At 44.8% G+C, this 27,581-nt stretch overlaps 4 protein-coding genes across 4 annotated transcripts; 2 read left to right on the forward strand and 2 right to left on the reverse strand.

The window, feature by feature from the left end:
* The first annotated feature begins 508 nt into the window (after window positions 1-508).
* tcp1 (t-complex 1) lies at window positions 509-7,431 on the forward strand. The gene is made up of 12 exons (XM_008296045.1): window positions 509-617; window positions 1,109-1,194; window positions 1,308-1,436; window positions 2,708-2,805; window positions 2,902-3,012; window positions 3,158-3,339; window positions 3,689-3,815; window positions 4,102-4,277; window positions 4,400-4,523; window positions 5,266-5,458; window positions 5,558-5,721; window positions 7,009-7,431. Exons 1-12 carry the CDS (start codon window positions 545-547, stop codon window positions 7,220-7,222), a joined length of 1,677 nt encoding a protein of 558 aa, XP_008294267.1. The 5' UTR covers window positions 509-544; the 3' UTR covers window positions 7,223-7,431.
* A 70-nt stretch (window positions 7,432-7,501) lies between these two features.
* Window positions 7,502-13,148, reverse strand: acat2 (acetyl-CoA acetyltransferase 2). The gene is made up of 9 exons (XM_008296049.1): window positions 13,046-13,148; window positions 11,392-11,526; window positions 11,092-11,273; window positions 9,717-9,834; window positions 9,476-9,619; window positions 9,270-9,392; window positions 9,033-9,187; window positions 8,842-8,952; window positions 7,502-8,389 (listed from the first exon to the last, which is right to left on the reverse strand). Exons 1-9 carry the CDS (start codon window positions 13,092-13,094, stop codon window positions 8,219-8,221), a joined length of 1,188 nt encoding a protein of 395 aa, XP_008294271.1. The 5' UTR covers window positions 13,095-13,148; the 3' UTR covers window positions 7,502-8,218.
* Window positions 13,149-13,602: 454 nt separating this feature from the next.
* wtap (WT1 associated protein) lies at window positions 13,603-20,290 on the reverse strand. Its single transcript, XM_008296048.1, has 8 exons — window positions 20,116-20,290; window positions 19,512-19,549; window positions 19,333-19,388; window positions 19,188-19,246; window positions 18,932-19,059; window positions 17,541-17,719; window positions 14,949-15,103; window positions 13,603-14,841 (listed from the first exon to the last, which is right to left on the reverse strand). Exons 2-8 carry the CDS (start codon window positions 19,539-19,541, stop codon window positions 14,183-14,185), a joined length of 1,266 nt encoding a protein of 421 aa, XP_008294270.1. The 5' UTR covers window positions 19,542-19,549; window positions 20,116-20,290; the 3' UTR covers window positions 13,603-14,182.
* A 2,689-nt stretch (window positions 20,291-22,979) lies between these two features.
* Window positions 22,980-26,069, forward strand: sod2 (superoxide dismutase 2, mitochondrial). The gene is made up of 5 exons (XM_008296046.1): window positions 22,980-23,065; window positions 24,136-24,341; window positions 24,536-24,652; window positions 25,131-25,310; window positions 25,438-26,069. The coding sequence occupies exons 1-5, from the start codon at window positions 23,037-23,039 to the stop codon at window positions 25,581-25,583; spliced, it is 678 nt and encodes a 225-aa protein (XP_008294268.1). The 5' UTR covers window positions 22,980-23,036; the 3' UTR covers window positions 25,584-26,069.
* The last annotated feature ends 1,512 nt before the right edge of the window (window positions 26,070-27,581 follow it).

The raw sequence follows: 27,581 nt of genomic DNA on the forward strand, positions 1-27,581 counted from the left end.
ACGGCTAATTTAGATTCTTTAAGCTAATTTAAATGTTTTATACGGGGCTGAAAATACTGACGATTTTAATTCCTGATTAATGATGCTTTTCTAGAATAAAAACATTCCTAAAAAAATAAAAAAAATAAAAAATGGCAGAAGGAAATGAAGCAAAAGACAAAAAATACGTGTTTATATTACGATACTATTGGTCATAGTAAAAACAACAGCAGAGGGCGCACTAACAGCCAGGAAGAAGAAGAAGAAGAAGAAGAAGAAGAAGAAGAAGGAGGAGGCGGATGAGGCCGGCTCTGTGGCATGCTGGGAAATGTAGTTTATAGAAACTAACTTGCCAAAAATGTTCTTTTTTAATCTGATGAGGAAACTAATCAATGCAGAGTTTCGTTACGTATTTTAAGTGGAGATACACAACATAATTAAAGACCTTCTTGTTGTAAAGCCTGAGATTTTTTGTAAAGTTTCTTCTCGAAGCTTCTGCTCGGCGCCGGTTTACCCACAGTGCACCGCGCCGCTTCCTTTCTTCTCGGCTGTGTGGTGGTCCAAAATGTCGCTATTAGACGGTCCGTTAAACGTGCTCGGCCAGAGGACGACTGGCCAGTCTGTCCGCACTCAGAATGGTGAGTCGTCGTGCTGTTTGTCTTTAGCTGTCTGGCTGCGCAGCCGCTTCTCTGTGCGTTTATACCGGAGGACAGGAAGACGGATTAATGTACTGCCCGTTAACACACGTGTGGCTAATGCTAACGCTAGCTAACTTTACCGTTAACTTCCAGACTCGGCTCCTTCTCTGGTGGTATTTTGCAAAGCTTCCCTCTGTTTTTTCCACAGAAAACGCTGGTAGCATTCATTGAAATCATGCAATCCCGTTTCAGTACCTTCCATTCGTATAACGATGAATGGAGGGCTATGCTAATGGGACAGAACAACACTGTCATGGTCTGAAGGTGTGGCTAGCTGCCTGTGCGCCCCGCTCAATAAAATGACAGAACATGTCTACAGCTAAAGTGTTTTTACTAGTTAAGTCTTGCATACCTAAAGATGCTCTGTCTGTCTTTTAAATGAACGGATTATTTCGTATCCGCCGGTCACGACTTCCCTCTTTTCTGTGCAGTCATGGCCGCAGCATCCATCGCCAACATCGTCAAGAGCTCCCTCGGACCCGTTGGCCTCGACAAGATGCTGGTGGACGACATCGGGGTCTGTGTCACGTTAGAGAATATCTGCACCTTTAACAAACAGGATGCTTATAAGATCATAAACATTAGGAGCGTAGGTCGCTCATCGGGCTTGTCTCTGTGTGGTTTTGACAGGACGTGACCATCACCAACGATGGAGCAACCATCCTGAAGCTGCTGGAGGTGGAGCACCCAGCCGCTAAGGTCCTGTGTGAACTGGCTGACCTGCAGGACAAGGAGGTCGGAGATGGGACGACGTCTGTGGTGAGTAGCTGCCACGAGCTCTTCATCAACAAACAGAGAAACTGTGGGAGGAAGCCAGAGAACCCAGAGAGAACCCACGCTGCACGGGGAGAACATGGAGACTCCACGCAGAAAGATCCCGGGTGTCCTTACCTTCTAGCTGCGAGGCGATGATGCTAACCACTGCTCCACCTGCAGCCCCAAACAGAGACCATGAAGGATGTTTAACGTGTTGTCTCTGCGTTTGTGCTTTATACAGAGTTGCAGAAAGTGAAATCCTGTTTTAGTACCGTGCATCTGCGTCTACTACGGATGTGTGGCTATGCTAACAGGAAAGAGAAACTGTCCTTCAGTGTCTGAAGGGGTTGAGCAGCTTCATTTCTGCCACTCCTAATGAAACGATGGCACAGTGTGAACCCCATAACTTAGAGTGTCGTTGATGCTTTAATGAAGTACTCGAAGGCCGAGCTCATGCTGCAGGAGTTTTAATTAATTCAAATTTGTTTATTAGTTTTGCACAGAACCAAACAGAGTCAGAGGTGATGTTACTGACACTCGTAACAAACAGCAGTTCTGTCATGAAACAATATTCAGAACTCTCAGACCCACCCTGTACTGTTCCCACCCTCCCCGAGGTACCGCACACACACACACACTCTGTCCGTTCATACCGACACACACCTCAGACAAGAAGACAACAATGAAGAGCTTCTGACAGCTGATTGTACATAAGGAGACATTTACAATAATCTTCTGTCTAATATCAGACATGCACACGCTACAAGGTTTGAACAAAGTGAAGGATGCTGCAGGATGTTTTGATGAGATTTTGTGCCAGAGGGAGCGACCAGGGAGCAGCGCTCCACCTCACAGGATGTAAATAAAGTAGAAACTGTGGTTCAACAAACTGCTGTAATCATGTTAATAATACTCTGCAGTGATGCCTAAACGTACTGGATGTGAGGTTTTAATATCTTCAGCTAAGAGTTTTTCCTTGGTGACCGCATTCAGTAACCATCCCGTCTTGGTATTAACTCATAAATATCAGACATGTTTGATTTGCTCACTGGGGCGGCCCTGAGAGCGCTTTGGGAGGATTAGGACCGGGTGTGTAAACTCCTCACATTACCAAATAATCTCGGCTGAACAGCGGCTCACACTAAGATCCCAGACTAGTTTTCATGCTAGTTTTTCAGGAGGGTTGAAATCCCCGTCGTGTGAGCCCACTCTGTTGGAAAATGGAACCAGCCCCAGGTTTTTTCTTACGCTGTACTTTGTGTTTTATCTTTAAGGTGATTCTTGCTGCAGAGTTGCTGAAGAGCGCAGACGAGCTGGTGAAGCAGAGGATTCATCCCACGTCGGTCATCAGTGGATACCGTCTGGCTTGCAAGTAAGATGACGCTAACGCATTATTTAAATCAGGACAAGGAGTTTGGGTTTGTTTCAGTTTTCTGATGATCAAACTTGTTTTTTCTTCATCTTCTAGAGAGGCAGTGCGCTACATTAATGAGAACCTCACCATTGGGACAGACGACCTGGGCAGAGAATGCCTCATCAACGCAGCCAAGACCTCCATGTCTTCCAAAATCATTGGAGTGTATCCTGGACGTGTGTCTGTGTGTGTGTGTGTGTGTGAACTGGCAGGAAACGAGCACAGTTTGTAACTGGCAGCGTTTACATTTTATGTGTGTAGAAGAACTCGTTCCCTTCTTGCATGTATTTGCCTGAACCCAAACCTTCAGTGATGCAGACTTCTTTGCGAACATGGTGGTGGACGCCGCCATGGCTGTGAAGTTTGTGGACGGCAAAGGAGTGGCCAAGTATCCCATCAACTCTGTGAACGTGCTGAAGGCCCACGGCCGCAGCCAGAAGGAGAGCTTCCTGGTCAACGGATACGCTGTGAACTGCACGGTCGGCTCACAAGGTGGGTTTGTCACGAAGATGCTCAGAATGTAAACGTGAATGTGAGGATTTGCACGACTACATTATGCAAACACAACTGCTGCTAATTAGAATCCCATTTAAATTTGCTGCTTCGTCCTGCCTGATGGCGTACGCAGTGATACGCGTGGGAGACAGTACGCTGGCTCTGAGAGGAATTCAGTCGCAGCAGTTTCTAAGCTGCGGCACTTCTTTTGGCCAGACAGTAGAATAAGTGCTGGATGTAAAACACAAAAACAACGTCCTGCCTTTTGTCCTCACCCTGTTGTGTACCGTGGTGTGGTTTTTATTTATTTATTAATGTTTTAAGTTGTGTTGTGTTTTGTTCAAAGGCATGGTGAAGCGTGTCGTCAATGCCAAGATCGCCTGCCTGGACTTCAGCCTGCAGAAGACAAAGATGAAGATGGGAGTCCAGGTCATTATCAGCGACCCAGAGAAGCTCGACCAGATCCGACAGAGGTGGGTCGTGGAATACTTCTCTTGGTTTTTACTCTTTCACATCATCCCATTTAAATTTGCTGTGGTGCTGAAACCGTAGTTCACACAGTGATACGCGTGGGAGAAAGCAGCAGCAGCCACAAGTTAAGGCAGCAGCTTCTCTGTCAGCTGCACGACCACGACTGTGAGCTGGACACTGATTCTGTGTGTATATGAGATGTGTAGTTTGTTTCTCCTGAATACAACAAGATGTGAATTCAATGTAAAAGAGAACCAGCGTTGATGTCTTCTGTTCGTTTGGTTCCAGGGAATCTGATATCACCAAGGAGAGGATCCAAAAGATTCTGGCAGCAGGCGCCAACGTCGTCCTGACCACCGGCGGCATAGACGATATGTGTCTGAAGTATTTTGTGGATGTAGGAGCCATGGCAGTGAGAAGGGTTCTCAAGAGGGACCTGAAACGCATCGCCAAGGCAACGGGAGGTAAGAAGGACGCTGCAGTTTGTGCTGATGGGGTTTTGAATGACTCGTCTTCATGTTTTCATGTCTTGAGTTTACACCAGGTGTCTGATTACCACTGTGTTCCATTGTTTGTCCATCCTCAGCCACCGTCTGCCCCTCTCTGACCAACCTGGAGGGGGAGGAGACCTTCGAGGCCACCATGCTCGGCCAGGCCGAGGAGGTCGTGCAGGAGCGGATCTGTGACGACGAGCTCATCCTCGTCAAGAAGTAAGAACTGCAGCTACATTACCATGTTTTATGTGGGTGACGTTGGACGTAAAACCACGTGGAGTCGGATAGTTCAGTCAGTACGGCCCATTCCACCGAGTCCAAGTAGTTTTTGTTCAGTGCTGGCAGGAGCTGTGTTGAGTTGTTGTAGCCCGGAGAGACAGTTTTTTTCTTCTTCTTGATATTAAATTTGAAGAGCTGAGGGCTGTCTTATGTTCAAGGACGAGATGTGCATTCACAGCATCAGCTGTTCTGTTGTCAGGGAACCATTAGGGGCTGTTGGGCTTGTTCATGTCTATATTCAGCCCAGTTTCACCTACATTAATGTCTGTAGGCTTGTAAAGTATTTTGTAGTGACTGAAACCAGCTTCATAATATCTGTGGAAACAAACCAGATAGAAAACATGTCACACAGGCTGACAGATGAGCTCTGAAACAGTCCGAGAAACGCTGTCAGAGAAAATCTCTGAGTGTGAAGCTGGCTGACACGAGATACCCCGTGTGACTAATTACCACATTTCAAGTTTAATTTAGGCAAGAAGAGGCTTCAGTCATGTGTCAGTGTCCACTATCCTCAAAAACAAAACAATTCTCACATGTTGGAAATGTGTCCTGCGTTCATACCAACCCAACTCTCAAACCAGAATTAAAAGTGCTTCACATCTTTCTACATCCAGAGTTTACAGTCTGACCTCTGTTAACGCTGCTGCTGCTGTTTTTGTCCAACTTTTTATCTCATCAGCACCAAAGCACGCACGTCAGCCTCCATCATCTTGCGTGGAGCCAACGACTTCATGTGTGACGAGATGGAGCGTTCGCTGCACGATGCTCTCTGCGTGGTCAAGAGGGTGCTGGAGTCCAAGTCTGTGGTTCCTGGAGGAGGCGCTGTGGAGGCAGCGCTGTCGATTTACCTGGAGAACTATGCTACCAGCATGGTGAGCCTTACACTGACAAGACGTCACACTCAAAGCTGTTTTTAGATTTAAACCCCTCCAAGCTGAAACTGAACTCGTCCCTTTTTTTCATCTCTCCAGGGCTCCAGAGAGCAGCTGGCCATCGCTGAGTTTGCTCGGTCTCTCCTCGTCATCCCCAAGACGCTGGCTGTGAACGCAGCACAGGACTCCACCGACCTGGTGGCCAAGCTTCGGGCCTTCCACAACGAGGCTCAGGTCAACCCCGAACGCAAGAATCTCAAATGGTGAGTCCTGCCTTTTATTTGAGCATCAGTCAGTCTTACAAACTGCTCTGTCTCTCTGTGTGCTCAGGTTTTTAGGCACGATCTCAGCAACTACAAAACACAGTCATGACTCCATAATCGACCCTTAACAATCCTAAACCTGCTATCCGACATGTTTTTAGGAAAACCCAACAGAACCCATAAAAACAGCCTTAACATAGCGACAGCCTTGGATTCTGACTCCAACATGACATTTAATGTCACCAATCAGGATGACGGCGTATTATCTGACTGAACAATCCCACAGATTGGCTACGTTCACACTGCAGGACTTGATGCTCAATGAGGATTTCTTTGTGACTTCCTTCACGTTTCCACTTCAATGCGACTTGTATGTGATCTGCTGTGTGAACTTCATACGAGCCAAAAGTGTCCCGCATGCGCAGAAGAGGACACGACGACGTCACACGCAGCGAGCGTGCTCAGTGTTTATGGAAGTAAACATGGATGGTAACGGTGGAGCGTATCTGCCACTCCCCCGCCGCCACCGATGGAGGAAACAGAAGTGTGAGCGCTAACTAAACTAGCATCAGCAGCCAAGTACTGCCTGTGTGTTCTGGACACTTCCACTCCCCCTGACTGCACCAAATATTCAACATTAATCTGATCTGTGTTGTTCAGACTGTCATGAAAAGACCAGATCCAGGTCGCACAGGAGAAGAAAAAAAAACGATTTGGGTCACTTCAGCTGCTGTCTGAACGTATTTACGTTTGATGTCAGCCGACGGCCCATTAACAATCACACCGGTCAGTTAGGCTGAAATCCAGCGATGCGTAGTGTTCTAACAACACACTAGTTATTATAACATCTATGAACAATGATGAACAACTAATGAGCCTTCCAGCATCAAGCCCTCCTTGCATCTGGACCTCCGTCTGGACAATCCGACAGCCTTGATATCCGACATAGAAGAAGGTTTTACATCTAGTGTCGGATTATCGAGTCACGACTGTACTAAACTGATGCTGTAGACGAGTGAGCCTTTGTGGGTAACACGGGTTCAGGATGCTGTATGTCAAATACAGCTGAAATTATTCTATTGTTCAGATAATTAAGAATATATCGTGGCTGCACCCCGACAACCAGCGTCCTTCTGCTGTGGTCCAAATGCAAAAAACTAACTGCTGGATTTTTAAAGATGGTTCAACAAAATCCTGCAAAGAACAATAATAAATGAAGACGTGTTGTTTCGCTCCAAGTTTAACTTTGTGCCAAACTTTGCATCTAATCCCCTTTCTGTCCTGTAGGATTGGTCTGGACTTAGTGAACGGCAAACCCAGAGACAACCGCCAGGCCGGCGTGTACGAACCCACCATGGTCAAGACAAAGAGCCTCAAGTTCGCCACCGAGGCCGCCATCACCATCCTCCGCATCGACGACCTCATCAAACTGTTCCCAGAGCCGAAGGAGGGCGGGCATTCGTACAGGGATGCCGTGGAGTCAGGATCTCTGGAGGGTTAAGGGGCTCTGATGGGTCCCCATAGGTTCAACGTCTGTATTTATGCATAAGGAGCTCCTCATGGCTGTCGCTGTAGGTTAGGCCGTGCACTTTGCCTGTTTACTGTTCTCCCACTCCCTCCTGCTTCCAGAGGAACTGTAAGTGATTGTTTTTTTTGGACACTTAATAAAGCTCCAATGGTTGTAAATGACCGTTGATTTGGTAATTCAAACTGGCCTGGCTGTGCTTATTCTGTGGGCTTCAAGGGATTTCACAACAGCTTCTGAGAGTATGGCTTCTTATTTATGTTATTTATTATTGATATGTCAAACAGTAAGATTACAGGAGAAACAGTTTGCAAACATGCCCGTGTACAGGAAGCACGAGAGCAGAGAAGGCTGGCGTCCTTCACCTTTTGGCACTTAACCGTGTTTCAAGGCTGTTTTCTGCACAATCGATCAGAGAGAGAAGGTCCATTTGTCCCACATGTAAAGATGCTGGAATGCCTCGAACAAATATCAATAAATTACACCACAAGTTTAAAATGATGACACGGAAGCATGTCGTCCACGCTGGGCGCTAATAGCTAGCCTCGAAAGTTGTAGTGTTTCACTCTTCAGCTGTATAGGTAACTGGAAACATCTATTTTTAACCGTCTTCTACCTGCAGCACGGTGCTAAGTTAGTACACCTATAACCAGGTTGTAAGGATTTTAAATCACTACTGACACAGTACATACAGTAGATTAGGTTGCATTCGTACCAACAGGATATCTAACATTAAGTCTTCGACAGCTAGAACCTGAGGAAGGTTGAATTTAAATGGAGGTCACAGTGAGAATGGCGAGCTACTGCTGGAAAAGACCACAACACAGACTCCCTTTTGCCTCAAGCACATTGGCTGGAAGAAGTAAACTCTATCTTTTACTGTGCAGTGTAAACATTAAGTGTCATGTCCCTTATCCATTAAAAAAACAAAACGACGAGATGAAGTGCAATCCGTTGGGTAGCGTCAGGTATTCAAACCCTCTCCACACACATGGCGATGCCCATCCCTCCTCCGATGCAGAGGGACGCCACGCCCTTACTTCCTCCGGTCCTCTGCAGGGCGTGCAGCAGAGTGACCAGCACCCTGCAGCCAGACATGCCGATGGGGTGACCCAGAGAGATGGCGCCGCCGCTCACATTCACCTGGACAGAAGGAGAGTCAGCAGGTTACTGCACAGAGACAATCTCATTACATGAAAACCAGCTCTGGTAGGACGGAGTATCAGGGCCACATGAAGAAAAATGTTTTTCCACAGTTAAACCAGTTGTTTTAGAAGAGGACAGTTTAATGAGGGCTGTGGAGCATTTGTAAAGTTGTACTTCAGCATCGGTGTCACAAACCAGGAGAATCTTTACTCTCCTTGAATTCAAACTTTGTTCTTGTAAAATACCAACTTTATTCTTGAAGTCTGTGGAAAAATATTTGTCTTAACGTGGCCCTACTACTCCATCGTACTCTGATAGAGTAGATCTCAAACATTTACTTTTTTACTGCAGTTCTTGAGGTGAGAAACATTTACTTCTGAGAGGAAAAGTTAACAACGACGTGTTTCATTAAAGAGACAGATGTGAAGTTATAGCCGCTGGTGCGTTACCTTGTCTGCGTTCAGGCCGAGCTCTTTGACCACAGCCACTGACTGAGCAGCAAATGCTTCGTTGATCTCAAACAAGTCGACCTGGTCCAGCTGCCAGCCGGCTTTCTCGACCTGAGAGAGACAGTGAAAGGAAAAGAGATTAAAAAGAAACAGACAAGCAGATTCCACGTTTATCTCTGCCGGCTTCTCACTGCCTTCCTGATGGCTGGGATTGGTCCAGTTCCCATAATCGAAGGTTCGAGGCCAGCTTGAGCCCACGATACAATCCTGGCCATTGGCTTAACGCTGCGCCTCACAGCCTCTGATTGGCTCATCAGGACTGTTGCTGCTGCTCCATCATTGATACCTATAAAAAGGCAAAAGCAACTTTAAATACTGCAACAGAACAGCTGGATAACAGCAGACGTACGTCAGAGTTCATAAGGAACCTGAAGCGTTTCCAGCGGTGACGGTGCCGCTGCTGTCCTTGATGAAGCAGGGTCTGAGTTTGGACATGCTGTCCAAGCTGCTGCCATGTCGAGGAAACTCATCCACCTTCACCTCCACCGGACCTGAGAGGGAAAGAAACATGTGGGCATCAAACACAGAGGACATGTCTTGTCTTATTAAGCTAATAAACCACGACAGAACTGACCTTTTCTGGACGGCACCATGACGGGAACGATCTCCTGATTAAAGTATCCTGCTTTCTGCGCCGCCTCCGTTTTGTTCTGGGACTGGACGGCGAAGCGGTCCTGCTCCTCTCGGCTCACGCTCCACTGCTTCGCCACGTTCTCAGCTGATAAAGATTCACCACAGCGAGAAATACTGATGAACACATTGTAATATGCAGCACTGTGCCGGCTGCTGCGGGAAACTATCCGATAGGTCCAGACCTGTGATTCCCATGTGGTAGCCGTGGAAGGCGTCCGTCAGGCCGTCGGCCACCATGGAGTCCTGCAGGGAGGCGTCGCCCATCTTCACGCCTGCCCTCATTTGTACTGTGTGAGGAGCCTGAGAAGACAAAGAAGCAGCAGTTAAAACCTCCTGTGATCTTGGACACAGCACTATTTGTACCCCTACACGCTAACCTGTGGATATCGCACCAGCAGCAGTGTAATCAGGTCCTATCTGGTGGTGTAATGAATCAACAAATGGCCAGTTTTCATTGTAAAGCCAAAAGCATTGGCGTAAAAGTAGATCTCATGTCTACAGGGCCACGGATACAAGAAATTCTGACATGGATGTATCAGCTGATAGTGTTTATACAGGCTGTGTTAGAGAAAGTAAGTACCATTGTTTATTTACTTTCCTGCAGTGTATTTCTTAGTTAGCAACTTAGCATTAAGACAAAGCTTTACTTCGCACCAGCATCTGCTCAGCTGTGATACTCTGCTACATGTGCTGCAGAGTGAACAGTCATAGCGCGCCCTGCTGGACAAATTATGTGAAGACAACATTTCTAACTTACCAGAAGCTAATTTTTCTATGTTCTGTTTTCATATCGGCAAATATCGGACAACATATATGATGATACCAACATACAGTCGTGACTCTTATCTGACTGAACAATCCCACAGATTGGCTACGTTCACACTGCAGGACTTGATGCTCAATGAGGATTTCTTTGTGACTTCCTTCACGTTTCCAGTTCAATGCGACTTGTATGTGATCTGCTGTGTGAACTTCATACGAGCCAAAAGTGTCCCGCATGCGCAGAAGAGGACACGACGACGTCACACGCAGCGAGCGTGCTCAGTGTTTATGGAAGTAAACATGGATGGTAACGGTGGAGCGTATCTGCCACTCCCCCGCCGCCACCGATGGAGGAAACAGAAGTGTGAGCGCTAACTAAACTAGCATCAGCAGCTAAGTACTGCCTGTGTGTTCTGGACACTTCCACCCCGGCACAGCACTGCCCCGGGGTGGAAGTGTCCCCCGACCGCACAGAATATTCTGATATTCATCATTAATTGGGCCTGAACATCCAGAGAGCAGAAAGTTCTACTGGGACCAGAACTACTAGTTATTATAACAACTATGAACAATAATGAACAACTAATGAGCCTTCCAGCATCAAGCCCTCCTCGTATCTGGACCTCCGTCTGGACAATCCGACAGCCTTGATATCCGACATAACAGAAGGTTTTACATTTAGTGTCGGATTATCAAGCCACGACTCTATCTGTAATAAACCAGTACCGGCCCACTGATACATCGGTTGAACTCTAAAACTGCGTGATCGGTTTCCAGTTTCACATCTTCACCCACCCTGCTCATGCTCTCCATGCCCCCTGCGACCACCACGGCGGACTCTCCGGTCAGAATGGACTGAGCTCCCAGACACACTGCCTTCAGCCCAGAGCCACACACCATCTGGCAGCTCCACGCAGGGACGGGGTAAGGAATCCCCGCCCCGACGCTGGCCTGACGAGCCGGGTTCTGCCCGTGACCTGAAAGACAGAACAGGGAAAACTAGCAAAGCAAATAGAAATTGGAGCTGATATATGATCATGTGACACATGAATATTGGACCTCTGCCCCTCTTTTATCTATGAGCTGAGCTTTTACCTGCTGTCAGGACGTGTCCCATGATAACCTCAGAGACCTCCTCTGGCTTGACCCCAGCCCGCTTCAGAACGTCCTTGATCACGACTGAACACAGGTCATGGAGCGGCACCGTGGACAAAGCGCCATTCAAGGACCCTTGGTAAAAAACATAGAAAGGTGTTATATGATCATCAGTGGATGTCAACCATGTGAAGGTCCTGTTGGTTCATTTTACACAGACAACACTCTGCTCTTTACCAAAATCATAAGATGCTTTTTGAAAATGTTGTTGATTTTGGTTTTAAGGCAGAAAAAGTAGATTAACTCTGCCCTCAATGCTAACATCGTAGCTTAAATGTCTTTAAGTGGCATCACAGAGACATCCTGTGATGCTCTGTTGAGATAAAATGATTTAAAATATTAATATTTGTTAATCAGTTATATTTTTGTACCGTCAGATTATAATGATTTGAACACAACCAAAACAAAAAATAAGTAATGTAAAGATTCTGGGTTCTAAAAACCAGCTGTTTGGTGGGTTTCACAGTTTTTTGTTAGTTTTTTTCCCTGCAGGCTGAACGTTTCATTAACATAGCGCATCTTTCTTAATAAATCCTTCACTTTGTTTTTGTCTCTGAAATGTGAAAAAAGGAGAAAAATGTCCCTCACAAGCCCAAATATCTTAACATGCCTCATTGAATCAGAAAACGGTCCAAAAGTCAAAAGATGTTGAATTTGAGCTGTTGAAACCAAACAGGCTTTCTGTTCGACTGACTAAACAACCACTGCAACTAAACATAGCTATAAAACCGCTGCAGAAGCAAAATCACACACTTCATCTGTAAACTGACAACGTGAGGAGAAATTAAATCAAAAAACATTATTATTCTGACAAAGAAGAACATTGCTGATATTGTTTAGACACTGAAATGTCACAACATGAGGAAAAGCAGTGAGATACAGGTGCAATACTTTACCGACAATAAGAAATAAAAGCTGAAAAAAGACAATAAGAAGTGATTCTGAGGTAGTAATGTAACATCAGGATAATGAAATATTGACAAGACATTGAAATATTACACATGAAAAGTGAAACCCTGCCCACTACATGAACATGTTGTACATGGTAATAATATAAAGTGATTTTACACGATACTGAAACTGATGTTCCTTAAACTACTGAGGACAGAAATACCGGAAGTGATGTTGATGTTATTTTTCTGATTTATTAATAATACCACTGTCCTTTCTGGATGTGCTGACTTTACTGAGACAACAGTGGATTTCCTGACAAATTAAATCAGTCACATCACACAGGACGACCCGCGGTCAGCCAATAGGAGCACACGCCGCTCTGTCGCACTACGACCAGTCAGCCAATCAGCGACCAGAGCTCACTCCGGACACTGACACCAGCCAATCACAGCTCTGCAAGACGCCGCGTATTTAATTGAAGGACACCGCACCACTTTGCTAAATTAAAAAAAATAAAAAATCACCAGGAAATGCTGCTCGGAGGAACAATAATGAAATAAGTACAATAATAAAATAGTAATAATAAAAAACAGAATAACTACAGAGTTGACTGCCTCTGATAATCTGACAGCACAGACTAGCAGCAGAAAATGCTAAACTTCCTGTAATAAATGTGCACTTTTCCGGTATCCGACTTTACCTATCGGCGTCCGCGCAGCAGCAACGATGACCACAGGCTCGGTGTTCATTTTGACAGAAGAGAGCTTGGAGGAGGACAGCTGCCTTCAGAGTCCTGTTCCTGAACAAACTGCTCTGAGCTCTGTTGACACACTGCATGGACGTCTGAGTGGGTCTGTACGAGCGACGCTGGGAGCCACAGCGCCCCCATGTGTCTGGGAGGGCAACAGGAGGAACTGCATTGAGTTGAACATCCACAATCTCACTTTTATGTATATTTATTCTGCATTTTGTTGTATTTTTCTATCAAAATACACTGCATTTAATGTGTAGTTTTACGATCAAAAACACACATTGCTAAAAACAGAACACCTCACACAGCTTTCTACTGATCTTTTGTTCCTTTCTACCTGTTCAGGCTTCTACTTGTGCTACCTTCAATCGTATGGCTGCACTGCACTCTTGTAACGGCAGTAATTCAGTCTTATGTGCATTTATTATGATGCCCCCTCTAACTCAGCACCTCCTCAGTAATCCAAACTACTGTACTGGCAGCTACTAATAACGGGTTTCACTCTATAGTATTAAAAATCTTTATTGGTATTTGGTCAGTACATGAAAAGGACTGAAGTCAGAATAATATGAACATCGCATATGAACTACTCACAAGTCAACAGAATCTTTCAAACAGAATTTTTGTCAATGAAAAATTAAAATTGCACTAAAAAAAAAAACAAAAAAAAAAAACACAGGCCAACATCTAAAAATGACCTCCTTGAATATTGCGAAGCTACTGTAATTCAGTGATTTTACTGACTTTTGATGAGTTACAACACCAGATGTCTGATTTCAGTGTCAAGAGCTCAAACAAGAAACAGCATAGACGTGCTCAAAGAAACATCAGAATGAAACGTACTAGTTTAAATCATACACCCACGCAATTTAAATCTAACATTAACCCGGTCCTGTTATATCCCCGTTTAGCAACACAAGTGTGACAGAGGCATCACGATAGGCAGGGGGAGGAGGGTGAAAACAAAACGTCTTGGACAGCAGTGCTGTGTTACAGACTATGCATTTGTTGCCTTGTTTGTATACTGTATAAAAAAATGAAAAAAAAAAAAACAAAACAAAAACAAACAGTACATGTCAAAGTACATTACAAAACCGCACTGTCGCTCGTGCTGGAGTCCAGGCCATTCTGAGCGTGCCGTGACCCTGCAGTCCTGGTGCCCTTGGTTACCAGGGCAGCCTTGTCCTCGTGGGGGTCGGTGGTGGAGTCCGTGTCATTCGAGTGCTGAGTCAATGACGTCTCGCTGCCTGTCGGAGAGTCCACGCTCTCATACCCTGCACTCAGCTGGCTCCCGAAACCCACGGGTCCTCCAACTCTCCCTGCAGCAGTCTGACTCCCTGGAGCCTCCTCCGAGTGGTTGGACAGTTTGGTCTCAGCTTCGCCGGGGCTGGAGACCATCGGGGACATGGGAAAGTCTTCCTCGGTGCTGCTCACCTCCCGGTACAGGCTGGGCGTAGTGGTCTCGCTCCTCTGGGATGAGTTGCCGTTGCTCGGACCGTTGGAGACCCTCCCGTAGTCTTTGCCCATCGGTTCGGAGGGTGCGCTGGCCTGCTCGGGCTGGGTGGATGGTTCGGCGGATGAGCTGGAAGCAGTGGGTGAAGTCCTGCTGGGTCCCGCTCCGACCAGAGGCCCCTGGGACTGAGAGAGCTGCTGACGGGAGTCTTTTAGCTGCTGCTGCAGGACCAGGATGGTGCTCTGCATCCCCTCTACCTCCTCGTCGAGCTGGATGATAAAGTCATTCAATTCTGGGAGCAACAACGCAGGAACAAACAACAGAGACAAAATTAACTCCAAGCGTGACGTTAAAGGTGTACATGACATGCAGGCTGTGAGATGCTCGTCGTTTTCTCACCGTCTTGACTGCTTTTGAGCTCCTCGCTGTACTTCTTCTGCAGGGCCAGCTCAGCCTCCAGCTGGGCGATGCGTCCCTGGGACAGCTGCCGACCCAGCTCCTGGTTTTCCTGAATCAGCATCCGACACTTGGCCATCAGTTTCTTCCCCGTTTGGCTGTAAGGGAAACAAGTCTCACATCACACAGTGAACCAGGACACAAACACAACAGGTACACAGGTGGCAGGGATTTTGTTCCAGTTGCACGACCCGCTTCCCAGTTTGCCAGAGGTCAAGAGAAACTTTTCAGCCCGTAAACGATTCTTGTCAAAACACAAATTTCATTAAATCTATCAGACTCCAGCGCAACATAAAAACAACATAAAGACCCACTGACACAGATCTGTCCTGTACAAATGTATGCTCATGACTTCTGGCAAAAGATCCAAAGTATGAAATTACTTTTCTTCTTTAGGTGAAATGAATTAAGTCATGAATAAATATTAAAAACCTACGATCCTCGATGTGGCTGGAACTCAAAACAAGCCGACATTTCTACTGAACTAACGGGTTTCACCAGCATTGAAGAACAGGAAGCATTTTAAAAATTAAACTTTTAAGATTCTAGCAATTCAATCTCTACCAAGATTTTCAGTCTCAAATTCTCATAACATCCCTGAATGTGAAGAACAAGCAGAGTGCAAAATGAAACAGATGTTAGAATTACATGCTGCAAGAAAACCTACAGTTTAAGCACCAACCCGTGACTATGAGCAGCAGGTAGAGAGCGTGCACTGCAGGACCAGGCACAGGTTGTTGTTGTTTTTCACTTTAAATACATGGATCAAGTGTTTGAACAGTAAAATCAAACAGCCCGGCACGGTGCTGCTTTCTCAGTTTTACAACAAGTCAAAAACAGTCCGGCACACCTGTTGGTTTTACATTAGCAGTGGTTAAGAAATCCCTACTCAGGATGCCAAATTTGCACAAAAAATAACACATACATGATTTAAAACCATATTCAGCTCCAGTTAGTCTATAAATGCCTATCTATCCGGAGATATTAACTGTTAAAGCAAATAACTCTGCAGCTGCATCCTGCTAAAGTCATAAAAGTGTTGATGGCACTTTAAAAAAATAGCCCAGATCAAGAATGTGTGCTCTTACTTGTTGTCAATAAAAATGCAGTTAGGCATTTACATCAATTATTTATCTGCATTTACTGCGCTCCTCCTCCAGCAGTAGTAGTAACCATAGATTTCTCTAGTGGTCGGAGGAAACTGGCTTTAAGCTTCTTGTACATACACTGCTACTTCAAACCTCGCTGTCTCGCTTCACATCTGAGTGGAAGTTTGCTTTTTAAGACAGGCAAAGAACAAAACAGACTCCATTGTGTGAACATTGGGCTACAGACCTGAGCCAGAAAAGTAAACGTCTAAGCACCTGCTAGCTTAAACGGCTGAGGGAGAAACGATGTGGTCAATCACAGAAATACACAGAAATACAATCAGTACATTCTCATCAACTCATAACATGACTCGTTAAAGACATCTGCATTCACAGCTTGAAAACAGGAACTCAGAGCACCTACAGCAGTTCATCATTAAAACCTGTGCAAGTAATCACTCAGGAGTACACAGTGAAGGCCAATCGTGCTTCCTGGTTCTCTCACTCACACACACACACACTCACACACACACACACACAGACCTACACACACACACACACACACTGCAGTAAGTGTTGGTCTCAGTGGAACAAGAGAAAGATCAAATTAAATACCAATAAAGATGAACAGATCACAGAATAAAACATGTAAATACACTCTACCGTGTGCAGGCCCGTGTTCAGAGACTCGGGCGACCGGACCCTCGTGCCTGAACCACAGCCCTCTGTGGACCGAGGATCTGGCTCCGCTCACAGTCTTAATGTCATTTCTAGTGGCTCTTCCCCTCCCCACAGTCTTACTTTTTAAATCCTAGAAACTGTCCTCATGTTACTGGAATGTGTCTAGACTGTCCAAAAAACAAAGTCTTTACATTTCTCAGGCAGACTAGCAGGTATCTGAGTGTGGTGTGAATCCACCGTTAAATGTCTTTAACAAACGAGTGTGGGAACTGTCTTTAAAGTGTTCGACTGCTGTTTTAGGCCCGGGATGCCCCCTGCCTGACTCAACCTCCACCATAACCCCCCCTTCCTCCTAGTTAATGTGTGAACTGCCTGGTTTGAGCTGAGGGGGCGGGGAGGAGGAGGAGGGCATATCCATGTCGGCATGTGAGTGACCACCTCTTCAGGAACAGTCCGGACTCCTTCAGGCCCTTGGACGGTGGAGGGGACACGAGGGGAGAGAGCTGAAACACAAGTGTCACCTGACCATACTGTCTTTTCTCTTTAGGTTATGTGATATGTAGCTGGCACAGTGCGAGAGTACAAAAACAGTTTTGTTTTGCAGTGACTGGCTTTCTGTAAAGTCTGAGTCTCGTGGTGAGTACAGCATTTGTCAGCCTTCCCCCCCACCATTGTTCCTGCATGCCTGCAGTGAGAGTGAGGGTGGGGGGCGTGAGGAAGTCTTGACTTTTTTTTGAGGGGGGGAGTTATTTTTGATTGTCTTTACCTATCAGGTGTAAATTTCCAGGCACTCAGTTCATTTTGGGCCTGCTCCAGTTTGTCTTTAGTCTGTTCCAGTTCAGCCTTCATTTTGAGGAAAAACAAGTTGATGGCCGGATCCACCATGGACGACCGCAGTTGGGCCGCGCTCGGCTGCTGGACTTGCTTGAGGTACTGGATCTGGGTCTGCGGGGTAGAACAAACACGTGTCAGTGGCGGGTAAAGATGAAGACGCCCTCTGTGATGGTTTAAAGGACCAGAACTAATCCGTAATTACGACATTTGTAGTTTCCCCAAAAACCCATAAAGTCTAAAACCCTCATGTCCTGGTACCAGGTTCTGTTATACAGCCGGTCCATCTCAATTTGTCATCTGAAATTTCAAGCAACTTCAGCATGTCGTCTCTTTACGTTATACGATTAAGCTGTTTGCAGCAGATTTAAATTCAGATACTTCTAACACAAAACACTAGATACTCAGCCCTGATCATTCACCGTAATCTTTCATTAAATCACAACGTACTCGCGCTCCAACAACTATCATACGTGTTCCTTTCCTGCTTGACCACAAACAAAACTCACCGGCCAAAGTCAAAGGTGTGATCGCGACGAGAATATATTTGAATAAGTTTACATAAAAGGCAGAAGGTGCAGCCGACATGCCGACCAGCTCCGGCAGTTCGGCTGAAAACGAAGTCCTGTGTTTTAAAGTTTAAAGGGTGAAAGTAAAACAGCAGCTGCAGGGTTTAAAAATCCTTCAAAGCTCCACCTGGCTGCGTGTGCTGAGCTCACCTCGGCCACTCTTTAAGAATGGCATGTGCTGCCATTAAGCCACCGGTTGATCCACTGAGCTGTCAATCTGATAAGAGCAGCGGGTGCCCTCCTCGGCACAATTTACCTTTAGCCTACTTCTCCGTTATCCTGAATGACCACAAGGCTCAGTGTTGTGCCGGTACGACGGCAAACAGTTTGCTGAGAGAGAGTTAAAAGGATCCGATTTTGACACGAGGTGGTTTGAAAACATTCAGTTGATTCTTGTTTTATGTCATTTCACAACATTTCTTTCTTGAAATTTGGGTTTTTTTTGTATTCAAACAGGCATCAAGACACATTTACCCCCAAAAAACACAATAATAAATCAACTAATGGGTGAAGAACATGGTCGGCTGCAGCACCAGGACTTCTGAGAGATAACTGCACCGTGTAATTCATCATTACTCATTTATAGAGCGTTACTGATGACCAGGCTTCTGTAACTGGAGAAAATAACAGCTCAGTCGCGCTCAGATCGGTGCCTCGTGCGACAACAAAGCGTGTAATATATATTTGAGGGGGGGACTACATCGAGTTCTTTCACTGAGACAAAACAAAAAGCATTAAAAGAGGCCTGGACACTTACTGTGCACTCTTGCATTTCCTGCTCCTTGGTGGCAAGTCGCATGACCAGGATGTTCTCCCTGCGTGCCGACTCCTGCTGCTGCTGCTTGAGCTTCTCCTCCGACTCCTTCAGCCCCGGCACGTCGTTGGCTATGCAGTGACAAAAGGAGGCAGGACGACAAACGCATCAGAAGGAGGAAAACCTCACCTTCACAAGCACCGCCAAGAGTAGCAGCGATCAGTGCTGTCACAGGGATTAATGCATCAGATGTACTTACAACAGAGCTCTGCATATTTGGCCTCCAGGACCTGGACATATGCTTCGTGCTGCTTCCACCTGAGAAGAGCAGAGATGTGTGTTAACAGCTCCACGTAAACAGATCAGATGTTCCCACAACATAAAAACAAACAGCTTTAATCTACCTGGTGCACAGCTCCTCTCTGGTCAGGGTCTTCATGTCAGATTCACTGAGGCGGACCTGAGTGGAAAGAGCATCCAGGGCTGGTTAGGTAAAGCAATTCATTGTCTTTTTTATTTATTTATTTATTTTTACATTAAAGGGGCTGATAAATACGTGACACAGCCGATTAAAGAGACTCACCTTCTTGGGCAGAGGCTCCTCGTTGGTCATTGTGAACTCTAGGAGCAAATACATGAGAGAAAACCATCAGTGATCACGGCTCGGAGTCGTGCGCTCAGCCGCCTGCATCATCTTTAAGCTGTAACGCGCTGGCTGTGAGCACGCAGTAAAATATGACATGTATGACAGCCGGGCTACATGCTAACACCGCTGCTACTGCTGCTTTCCCAACAACAAAGTGGGTTAGTGACCGAGTTAACTAGCTGCTCGACCGAACTGAAGTTAACAGGAGCAGTGGGTCCCAGTGTTAGCTGGTGTGGCAGCAATGGACAGCGAGCGACACAAAATAAGCTAACCGACGTCGGGTGACCGACGTTAACCGACGGATGCTAATAACATTTAGCATCCGCTGGCAAAATAAGCACACGGAACAAAACGGCGGTGTTCGGCTGAGATATCTCCTTTATGTTCCGCCCGGCAGCATGCGATTCTTGGCTCTGTTTTCGGCTCCTTGTTATCGCAAAATGGCGGTGAAGGAAATGACTCCCTCCCTTGCGCTCCTTTTCCTGAAACTAGCGGGCTCTTGGCTGCAGACATCGGGGCCTTCGGACATCAAAACACTCACCAGAGCCCGTTTCCTTCGATGTTTCTGGAACCTCTCGGCGTCGCGGATTCGTAAGAAAGCGGGGGAAAAAGCTGCGACCACGTTGGGTTTTTTCTTCTCTTTTTGGCGTTGATATTATATGTGGTAGTCTCGCTTCGGCGTGGTCACCATCATCTTCCTCGCCGACGGTAGAACAGAATGGCTCTGGATGAGCTGCTGCGCTGCACTCGGCTTGCTGCAGAGCGCCGCCACAGATAGGACGGACGGCGCGGAGGTCTCACTCCGCAGCGACTTCCGGATCCTGAACTCTGTCTGACGGGCACAGGAAGGGGTGACGGGAAAAATCTGTAATAGCAGCGAAAGTGTCACATGTTTTTAATTTTCTTTATTATTTTAAAATTCCTTATTTATCAGTTTTATTTATTTTTTGTTATTATTATCGGTACAATTCACGTGCCAACACGTGCGAAATATTAGCATTGTTTTATTTATTTATTCATTCATTTATTTTTAAAACTATTTCCCATCCAATAAAATAAAATAAGAGAAAAAATATTCAATAAAAAAAACAAATACAAATATTTATTATTTATCTGTTTTAACAATTTTTAATGATTGGTACAATTCACATGCCAGCATGTGCACAATATTATCATTGTTTTTTTTTGTTGTTTTTTTAAAAAAACTATTTCCCATCCAAAAATAAATAAATAAAATAAGAGAAAAAATAATATTAAATAAAAAAATATAAATTAAAAGTAAAATAGACAAAATGTCTTTTAGAACATTAGGGAGTGACCATTACGTTGTCTTTAACTTTTCAAACCTGACATTAAAATGGATTTTTAATTTTTATGTAGCCATTTTTCCCAACACACTACAAACCAGTCTTGTTTTTGATTTATAGATGCTGTCATCTCTTCCATTTTGTAAACGAAGAGTTCATTTTCGAAAACAGATAACTCCATTTTTGTAGATTTTTTGTTGTTGTTGTTTGCTTGAGATCATATCAATCAAACTGAAGCTGAGTGGATCTGACTCAGTAGAAATGGCAAGAATAGAGATAACTTAAGTTTGATTGCTTGATAATGTCTCAGGTAGACGATGGAAAGAGGGTTTTATTGTATTCAGTGGAATGATGCTTATGATTCGTCCCTAATCCATTTGTACAAAGTTGAAATAAGCTTCTTATTAATTTTCCCATCATATAAATTTCTAAACAGTTTCAATGGGTCCATGTTGACCTCTGACACTTTTTGTTTTTTATTTCAAACAAAGATATTCGACATATTCATCGCTCCTATTTTCACTTACATTGTAGGTTTGGACTACAACAGGTGTTTAGTTTAGATTAGATTGCAGTTTTTTTTCACCACCAAAGGAGAAACTCACTTGTTGCAGCCCAGATACAGGAAAGAGCACAAAAAAGAGGACAGGAAGAAAAAGAGAACAAATAAACTATAAATAGGGAGAGTTGAGAAATACAATACAATAGAGTTATACACACACTATACACGCTATAGGGTGGATCAGTCTGCTGCTGAAGGAGCTGCTCAGAGAACCCACGGTGGTGTTGTCCACGATGGATGTCAGCTTGGCTAGCATCCTCCTCTCACCCACCTCCTCTATGGCGTCCAGGACAACAGGTCCTGATGAGCTTGTTGAGCCTCTTCCTGTCCACAGTGTAGAAGACAACAGAAGCTACCACAGAGTCATGAAAGTTCTGAGAAACAGCTGTCCAACAAAGTCAATAATCGTTAACAATCCTTAACAATCTTCTGATATTCAAACGTCTGATTGTTTGTTCCAGCTTTTTCATTTTTTTCTCTTTGCAATAATCTGAATAGTTCAATGGACATTTTCCTGCCATTTTATTGTCATTTTAAAAATAAACTAATAATCACACAAAGCCTCAACACATTACATTTCATCACGGATTGTGGCCTCAGAGACAAAATCTGTATCATATTAAACAAGTTAATACATGCAAGTAATTTAACCTGGTGTTTATAGCCGTAAACACTGACAAATAGAGCATTTATAGAAGGATAACTGGTTTATGGAAAAGCAGGTAAATAAAAAAACAGATGTAGAAAATCACTGGACAATAAAGTGATAGAAAGGTTTATATTTAAAATGTTGTTTGATGCACTGTTGTTTTCCATCATGCATCACTTCGGTGCATGGTGGTGATTTGTGTTGGTATCATGGGAAACGAGTCTTCACCTTCTCTATGTGTGAATAAAGAAATGCATTTTTCCTTAATTACTGAGGTCTCCCTGTTGATTCACCCTCTTATTATAGACGATCTCTGGCACTGCCTCCGATCCGATGTGGTGGAGAAAAGGTTCACGTGACTCTTTGATTTTTGTTTTTATAATTATGGTAATTATGCAGCTTAGATGCACCGATTACTTACAACGGCTATGACGGTGTTACAGTTGTTATTCAGCATTTATTTATTTTCATTTTTTACCTTTCTTGGCATGTTCCTAAATGGAATTGCAATATAACAAATAGACAGATAGTAAGGTTGTTTATAACGAAATATGCAATAAGTTTTGTGCAGCACTCACACACAGTCTACACTCATATGATCTAATGCACCTTCATTAAGGCCACAACCAGAAGGCTGAGTTAAAAATTACATAGCAGGGGTGAGTCAAATGCTTAATATAATTTTTACATGTATTTTAGTTGATCACAATACTTCCGTAACAAGCATGAATATATACCTATTCTGTCAGTATCTCTGTTATGAGGAGCGGTTTCAGTTATCGCCGATGAGGTTTATCTAATTCTCGCACACCCCTGTGAACACCCCCACACGACCCTAATGGTACGGTCCGCCGCTCTGTCAACTTGAAATTGCACATTTCAAGGGCAGTTAGGTACCAGCGTGTCTACCCTCGTCTGTCAACCCATTCAGCCACACCGGGAACATGCTTTGCAGAGCTGCGCAAATACGCAGGTAAAGCCAAAGTCATCCTGCTGTTTAGTGCCGGTAGTTTGCCCAGAGTGCACCAAGAACGAGGACAGCTGACTCCTGCTAGCATGACTTGTTCATGAACTTGAGACAGTTGTCTATTGACGGCTAACTGCTAGCTAGCCGGGATGCTAACTGAGTGTAGCTGCTCAGCTAGGTTAGCTTGTGGCGCACTATATAAACGGTTTTGTTTAGTAATCGCAGGATCGTGTATTCACAGGGTTTTGTGTGAAGTGGTAAACTGAATTTTGGAATATTTGGACACATTTGTTCGTACATACTTTATTTTATCTGCTTAGTGGACTAATATCTGACTTCATGGTTCAGCAGCAGCGTCAGTCCACATCCAGCTTGAGGCATTCAGGTCACTTCCAGCCAGCTGCTCCAGGCTGGTCAAACTGATGTGACTGAAATTTAAACAAACCTACCTGTGCCAGGATATTCTGGGCCAATGCTGTGCAACTAAATCACTTTGCTATTATAACCATGCCTGGTAGCTAAGCTCAGTTATTTATGTCTCTTGGAAACCACTCTGAGGCTGACAGACAGCAAAGACTGAACAAGTGATCGATTTCAGATCCAGTCTGCAGGTCAAACTAATTGTTAAAGGCTCCAATTTAGGAGGTGTGGCTGTTAAATAATTTAGACTAATACTGTAATTTAATTGTATTTGTTTCACAGACGTGTTAAACTTTGTGGACTTGTTTATGTTTGTCACCTGATCAGTGAATACTGTGTTGTTTATGAATGTAGGCTATTGTTCAACATGAGCCCACATTCATTGTTCACCTCCTCTCTGGCCCAGGCTTGACCCACATCTGTTTTTTGTAAATTTATGCTTTCCTGCTTATGCAACAGTCACACTTTTGGTGGTATCTCGCATGGAAATGCTCCATTTAAATCTTTTACATAGTGAATGTTAAACTAAAGCTTGAAGTTACAAAACAAATCAAACTGTCAGAAAAACCTGAATTAGATGTTCCAAAATATTCAGCTCTACCGACAGCTGTGTTTCTGACGGTGTCATGAGGCCGTGTTTGTTTGCCTTCTTTCAGGTGTGCAGCCAGCCTCAGCCAAACTATAAACCAGGTAGCGGCATCGAGGCAGAAGCACACTCTCCCTGACCTGCCCTACGACTATGGCGCGCTGGAGCCCCACATCAGTGCAGAGATAATGCAGCTGCACCACAGCAAGCATCACGCCACATACGTCAACAACCTAAACGTTACAGAGGAGAAATATAAGGAGGCGCTCGTAAAGGGTACAATCACAAAGCAACACAATCGGCCCACAGCTGCCCAAATACGGCCGTAATCTCAATGCTGACAGTTAGTGTTCAACATTTCTGGCAGGAACACGTTTCCATGCTGCCAACAATGCATTATCCTGAACGTCTCTTTGTAATTGAGGACTATCTTGAGGTTTCACTGACGCTGTATTCGACTTGTATTTTAGGAGATGTGACTACACAGGTTTCTCTCCAGCCAGCGCTGAAGTTCAATGGGGGAGGCCACATTAACCACTCCATCTTCTGGACAAACCTCTCTCCAAACGGTGGAGGCGAGCCACAGGGTATGCCAGCAGCACTCACACAAAACATACAAAACTTAAATCAGCTTATCTTCTGTGTTTTTTCCCACATTGGGTTCATTTGGTGCACTCGAGGTTAAACGTGGATGTTGAACTCACATTTATCAGCAGACCTGACACATGACTCCAGTGGATGTGAAAGAAGGAGGCACCTGTTAGCTAACAGGTGTTCCAGAGCAGCCTAGCTCATTGGTTGGAGCTTACACCAGATTGTTTTATTTGGTGTTTCTGCCCCCTAGTGGTAAAAAAAAAAGATCTAAAAGGGAAATCTAGAATATCATGTGGGCCTTTGTTTCTTGTGAATCATAAAGCAGCTTTCAGTTCGTATGAACCTGAGAGTACTCTCTCTTTCAGATGTTGTAGTGTTTGTTTGTAAATGTGCTGGTTAATTTAGTGAAGACGATCCGGTTGAGGTGAACCATTTCACTGACGTAGCGCCCATCTGTTTGACACATCATAGGGGAGCTAATGGAGGCTATCAAGCGGGACTTTGGCTCCTTCCAGAAGCTGCAAGAGAAGATGTCTGCAGCCACAGTGGCGGTGCAGGGCTCAGGCTGGGGCTGGCTGGGATTTGAGAAGGACAGTGGGAGACTTCGCATTGCTGCCTGTGCTAACCAGGATCCCCTGCAAGGGTCGACAGGTCAGTGGTTTAAAGTAGAGATGAGAACTGTTCCAGGATTTCATGCATACTCCTCATACTGTACTTTGACAAATGCAATATATGAAACGGAGCCGTCGGTGTTGTTTCTCCTGTCTTTGGCCCTCAGGTCTCATCCCCCTGCTTGGTATCGATGTATGGGAGCACGCCTACTATCTTCAGTACAAGAATGTGCGGCCTGACTACGTTAAGGCCATCTGGAACGTAGTCAACTGGGAAAATGTGAGCGAGCGTCTTCAGAATGCCAAAAAGTAGAAGCTAATGCTCAGACATCCTCTTCAGTCCGTCTCGCCCTGACCTGGATCAAACAGTAGTTGCAAATAATTTTCAGTGTATTAATATCTTGAGCGTTAACGTGCTTTTAAACATCTCTTTAAACCTTCAGACGGTTGTTGGCATCAGAGCTGATTTAAAACGCTGATGACATCGTCTTTATGAGGAACGTACGCCGTTTGAATCAAACATACAAGTTATTTGCAAGTGCTTTTAATCTCAGGTCTGCTCCCAAACCACCAGACTGTTTTTCAAAGCGCACAAAATAATAATAATAAAAAAAGTCCACCTTGAACATCAAAGCTGGCTTTTGTTTTTAACACCCAGAACACGGGTGCCATGCTAGACTACTGTCAGACAACCAGAGTGCATACGCAGTGAGCTGTGTCAGATCCAGTCACACTAAAATCAGACAATGTCATAGTAGTCTGTGTTTTTGATGTATTATAATAAAATTATAAGATTTCAGTTGTACAGTCTTGATTCTTCATTCTTCAGCTCATATGTAGCAGGTTTTCCAAGACCCTAAGATGATGGTTTTTAAAAGGATGTTTGAAGAGAAGAAAAAGTAAAAACACAACAGAACCGTTCATATAGACTGGGTGGGTTGTTTTTGTTTGTTTGTTTTTTGGTTCAAATGTCTTTGGACCCACTTGAGGACAATACAGATATTGTAGATCACATTCTTCATCTATACACTGCTTAATCCTCACAAGGGTCATGTGGGGCTGGAGCCTATCCCAGCTGACTCAGGGTGAAGGCAGGTTCACCTGGACAGGTAACCAGTCTATCACAGGACTACACTTAGAGACAGACAACCAAGCACACTCACATTCACACCTACAGACAATTTACAATCACCAATTAACCTCAGCATGTTTCTGGACTGTGGGAGGAAGCCGGAGAACCCGGAGAGAACCCACGCTGCACGGGGAGAACATGGAGACTCCACGCAGAAAGATCCCGGGTGTCCTCACCGGGACGCCAACCAGCGACCTTCTAGCTGTGAGGCGACGGTGCTAACCACTGAGACACCTGCAGCCCTTCACCAATCGTAGAATCTCAAAACTATTTTCAGAAGCGCTTTCAAGTTAAGTCTGTATTTGTTTCATAAGTTTGCTGAGGAGTCTAAGATGATTAGAACCTGAGAAACTTCAAAGAGGTCTCTGGTTGTGATTTATAGCCTCGGTCTCATACGGCAAAGCGTGATGACTATCAGCATTTGTTTTCGTGCTATGTTTTTAGGAGATTTTCTTTTTTTTAATGCTCAGCCAAAATGGCTCCAGTCCAATCAAAAGATGTAAGTCTGTAGAAAACTGAGAAGCTCCAGTATGTCTGATGAAGCCGCCTCTGGCTGACCAGATGTGTGAACACCTGTGTGTGGAGGACTTTAAACACTGTCTGTCCAAAATGACATGAACCTGGTGAGGAAAAAAACAATCAGTGATCTGTAAATAGTGTTTGGTCTCATCTGGTGAACTTCAGACTGTGATCTCCTACACGCTACTGTTTTTTTGCTGTATTACCAGAAGAGGGCAGTGTTTGCTAAGGTTTCACTGCTGCTGTTCTGCTCGCTGTCTTTACAAGAAACTGAACAATCCAGTTAATTAAAAAGGTGCGTGACAGGTAGTACACATGGCAGTGACTCATGCTTCCAAAAGTTGCAGTGATGAAGGTCTTTGTCTGCACATCCTAAAGCAGATCTTAAAGGCCGCTGACGTGTGAACTTAGAGTTTTTGTTTTATGTTCAGTACAGAACTTTACCTTCAATGTAACACCAAGGACACGTTTACTGTATCCATACAAATGGCTTCCAGCTGCTCCATCTTGTCATCCAAGAGTTTCCTCTCTCCCTGTCAGTGATTAGGATGAACCACTCTGTCAGTCACATTCCAGAGAACTCTTCCTCTTCCTGGTGTTGGTGTCGTGATGTGGAGGTGTGATGGTTTTCGGTGGTCGCTGTGAGTTCAGGCACATGGT

Source organism: Stegastes partitus, unplaced genomic scaffold (assembly GCF_000690725.1).
Source record: "Stegastes partitus isolate 25-593 unplaced genomic scaffold, Stegastes_partitus-1.0.2 Scaffold1097, whole genome shotgun sequence".
NCBI classification, from domain to species: domain Eukaryota; kingdom Metazoa; phylum Chordata; class Actinopteri; family Pomacentridae; genus Stegastes; species Stegastes partitus.

Bases quoted from the DNA above. Each gene is read 5' to 3' on its own strand.
- acat2 (XM_008296049.1), bottom strand. From the start codon at position 13,094: ATGAACACCGAGCCTGTGGTCATCGTTGCTGCTGCGCGGACGCCGATA. The intron at 11,274-11,391 runs GTAAAAGCTCAG...TCTGTCTTTCAG, and splicing joins GGGACACGTCCTGACAGCAG to GTCACGGGCAGAACCCGGCT. The intron at 9,393-9,475 runs GTCAGTTCTGTC...TTTCCCTCTCAG, and splicing joins CATGGTGCCGTCCAGAAAAG to GTCCGGTGGAGGTGAAGGTG.
- wtap (XM_008296048.1), bottom strand. From the start codon at position 19,541: ATGACCAACGAGGAGCCTCTGCCCAAGAAG. The intron at 19,247-19,332 runs GTAGATTAAAGC...TGCTCTTCTCAG, and splicing joins AGAGAGGAGCTGTGCACCAG to GTGGAAGCAGCACGAAGCAT. The intron at 17,720-18,931 runs GTAAGTGTCCAG...TCTACCCCGCAG, and splicing joins AGGAAATGCAAGAGTGCACA to ACCCAGATCCAGTACCTCAA.
- sod2 (XM_008296046.1), top strand. From the start codon at position 23,037: ATGCTTTGCAGAGCTGCGCAAATACGCAG. The intron at 24,653-25,130 runs GTATGCCAGCAG...GACACATCATAG, and splicing joins CGGTGGAGGCGAGCCACAGG to GGGAGCTAATGGAGGCTATC. The intron at 25,311-25,437 runs GTCAGTGGTTTA...TTTGGCCCTCAG, and splicing joins TCCCCTGCAAGGGTCGACAG to GTCTCATCCCCCTGCTTGGT.
- tcp1 (XM_008296045.1), top strand. From the start codon at position 545: ATGTCGCTATTAGACGGTCCGTTAAACGTGCTCGGCCAGAGGACGACT. The intron at 1,437-2,707 runs GTGAGTAGCTGC...TTTATCTTTAAG, and splicing joins GAGATGGGACGACGTCTGTG to GTGATTCTTGCTGCAGAGTT. The intron at 5,722-7,008 runs GTGAGTCCTGCC...TCTGTCCTGTAG, and splicing joins GAACGCAAGAATCTCAAATG to GATTGGTCTGGACTTAGTGA.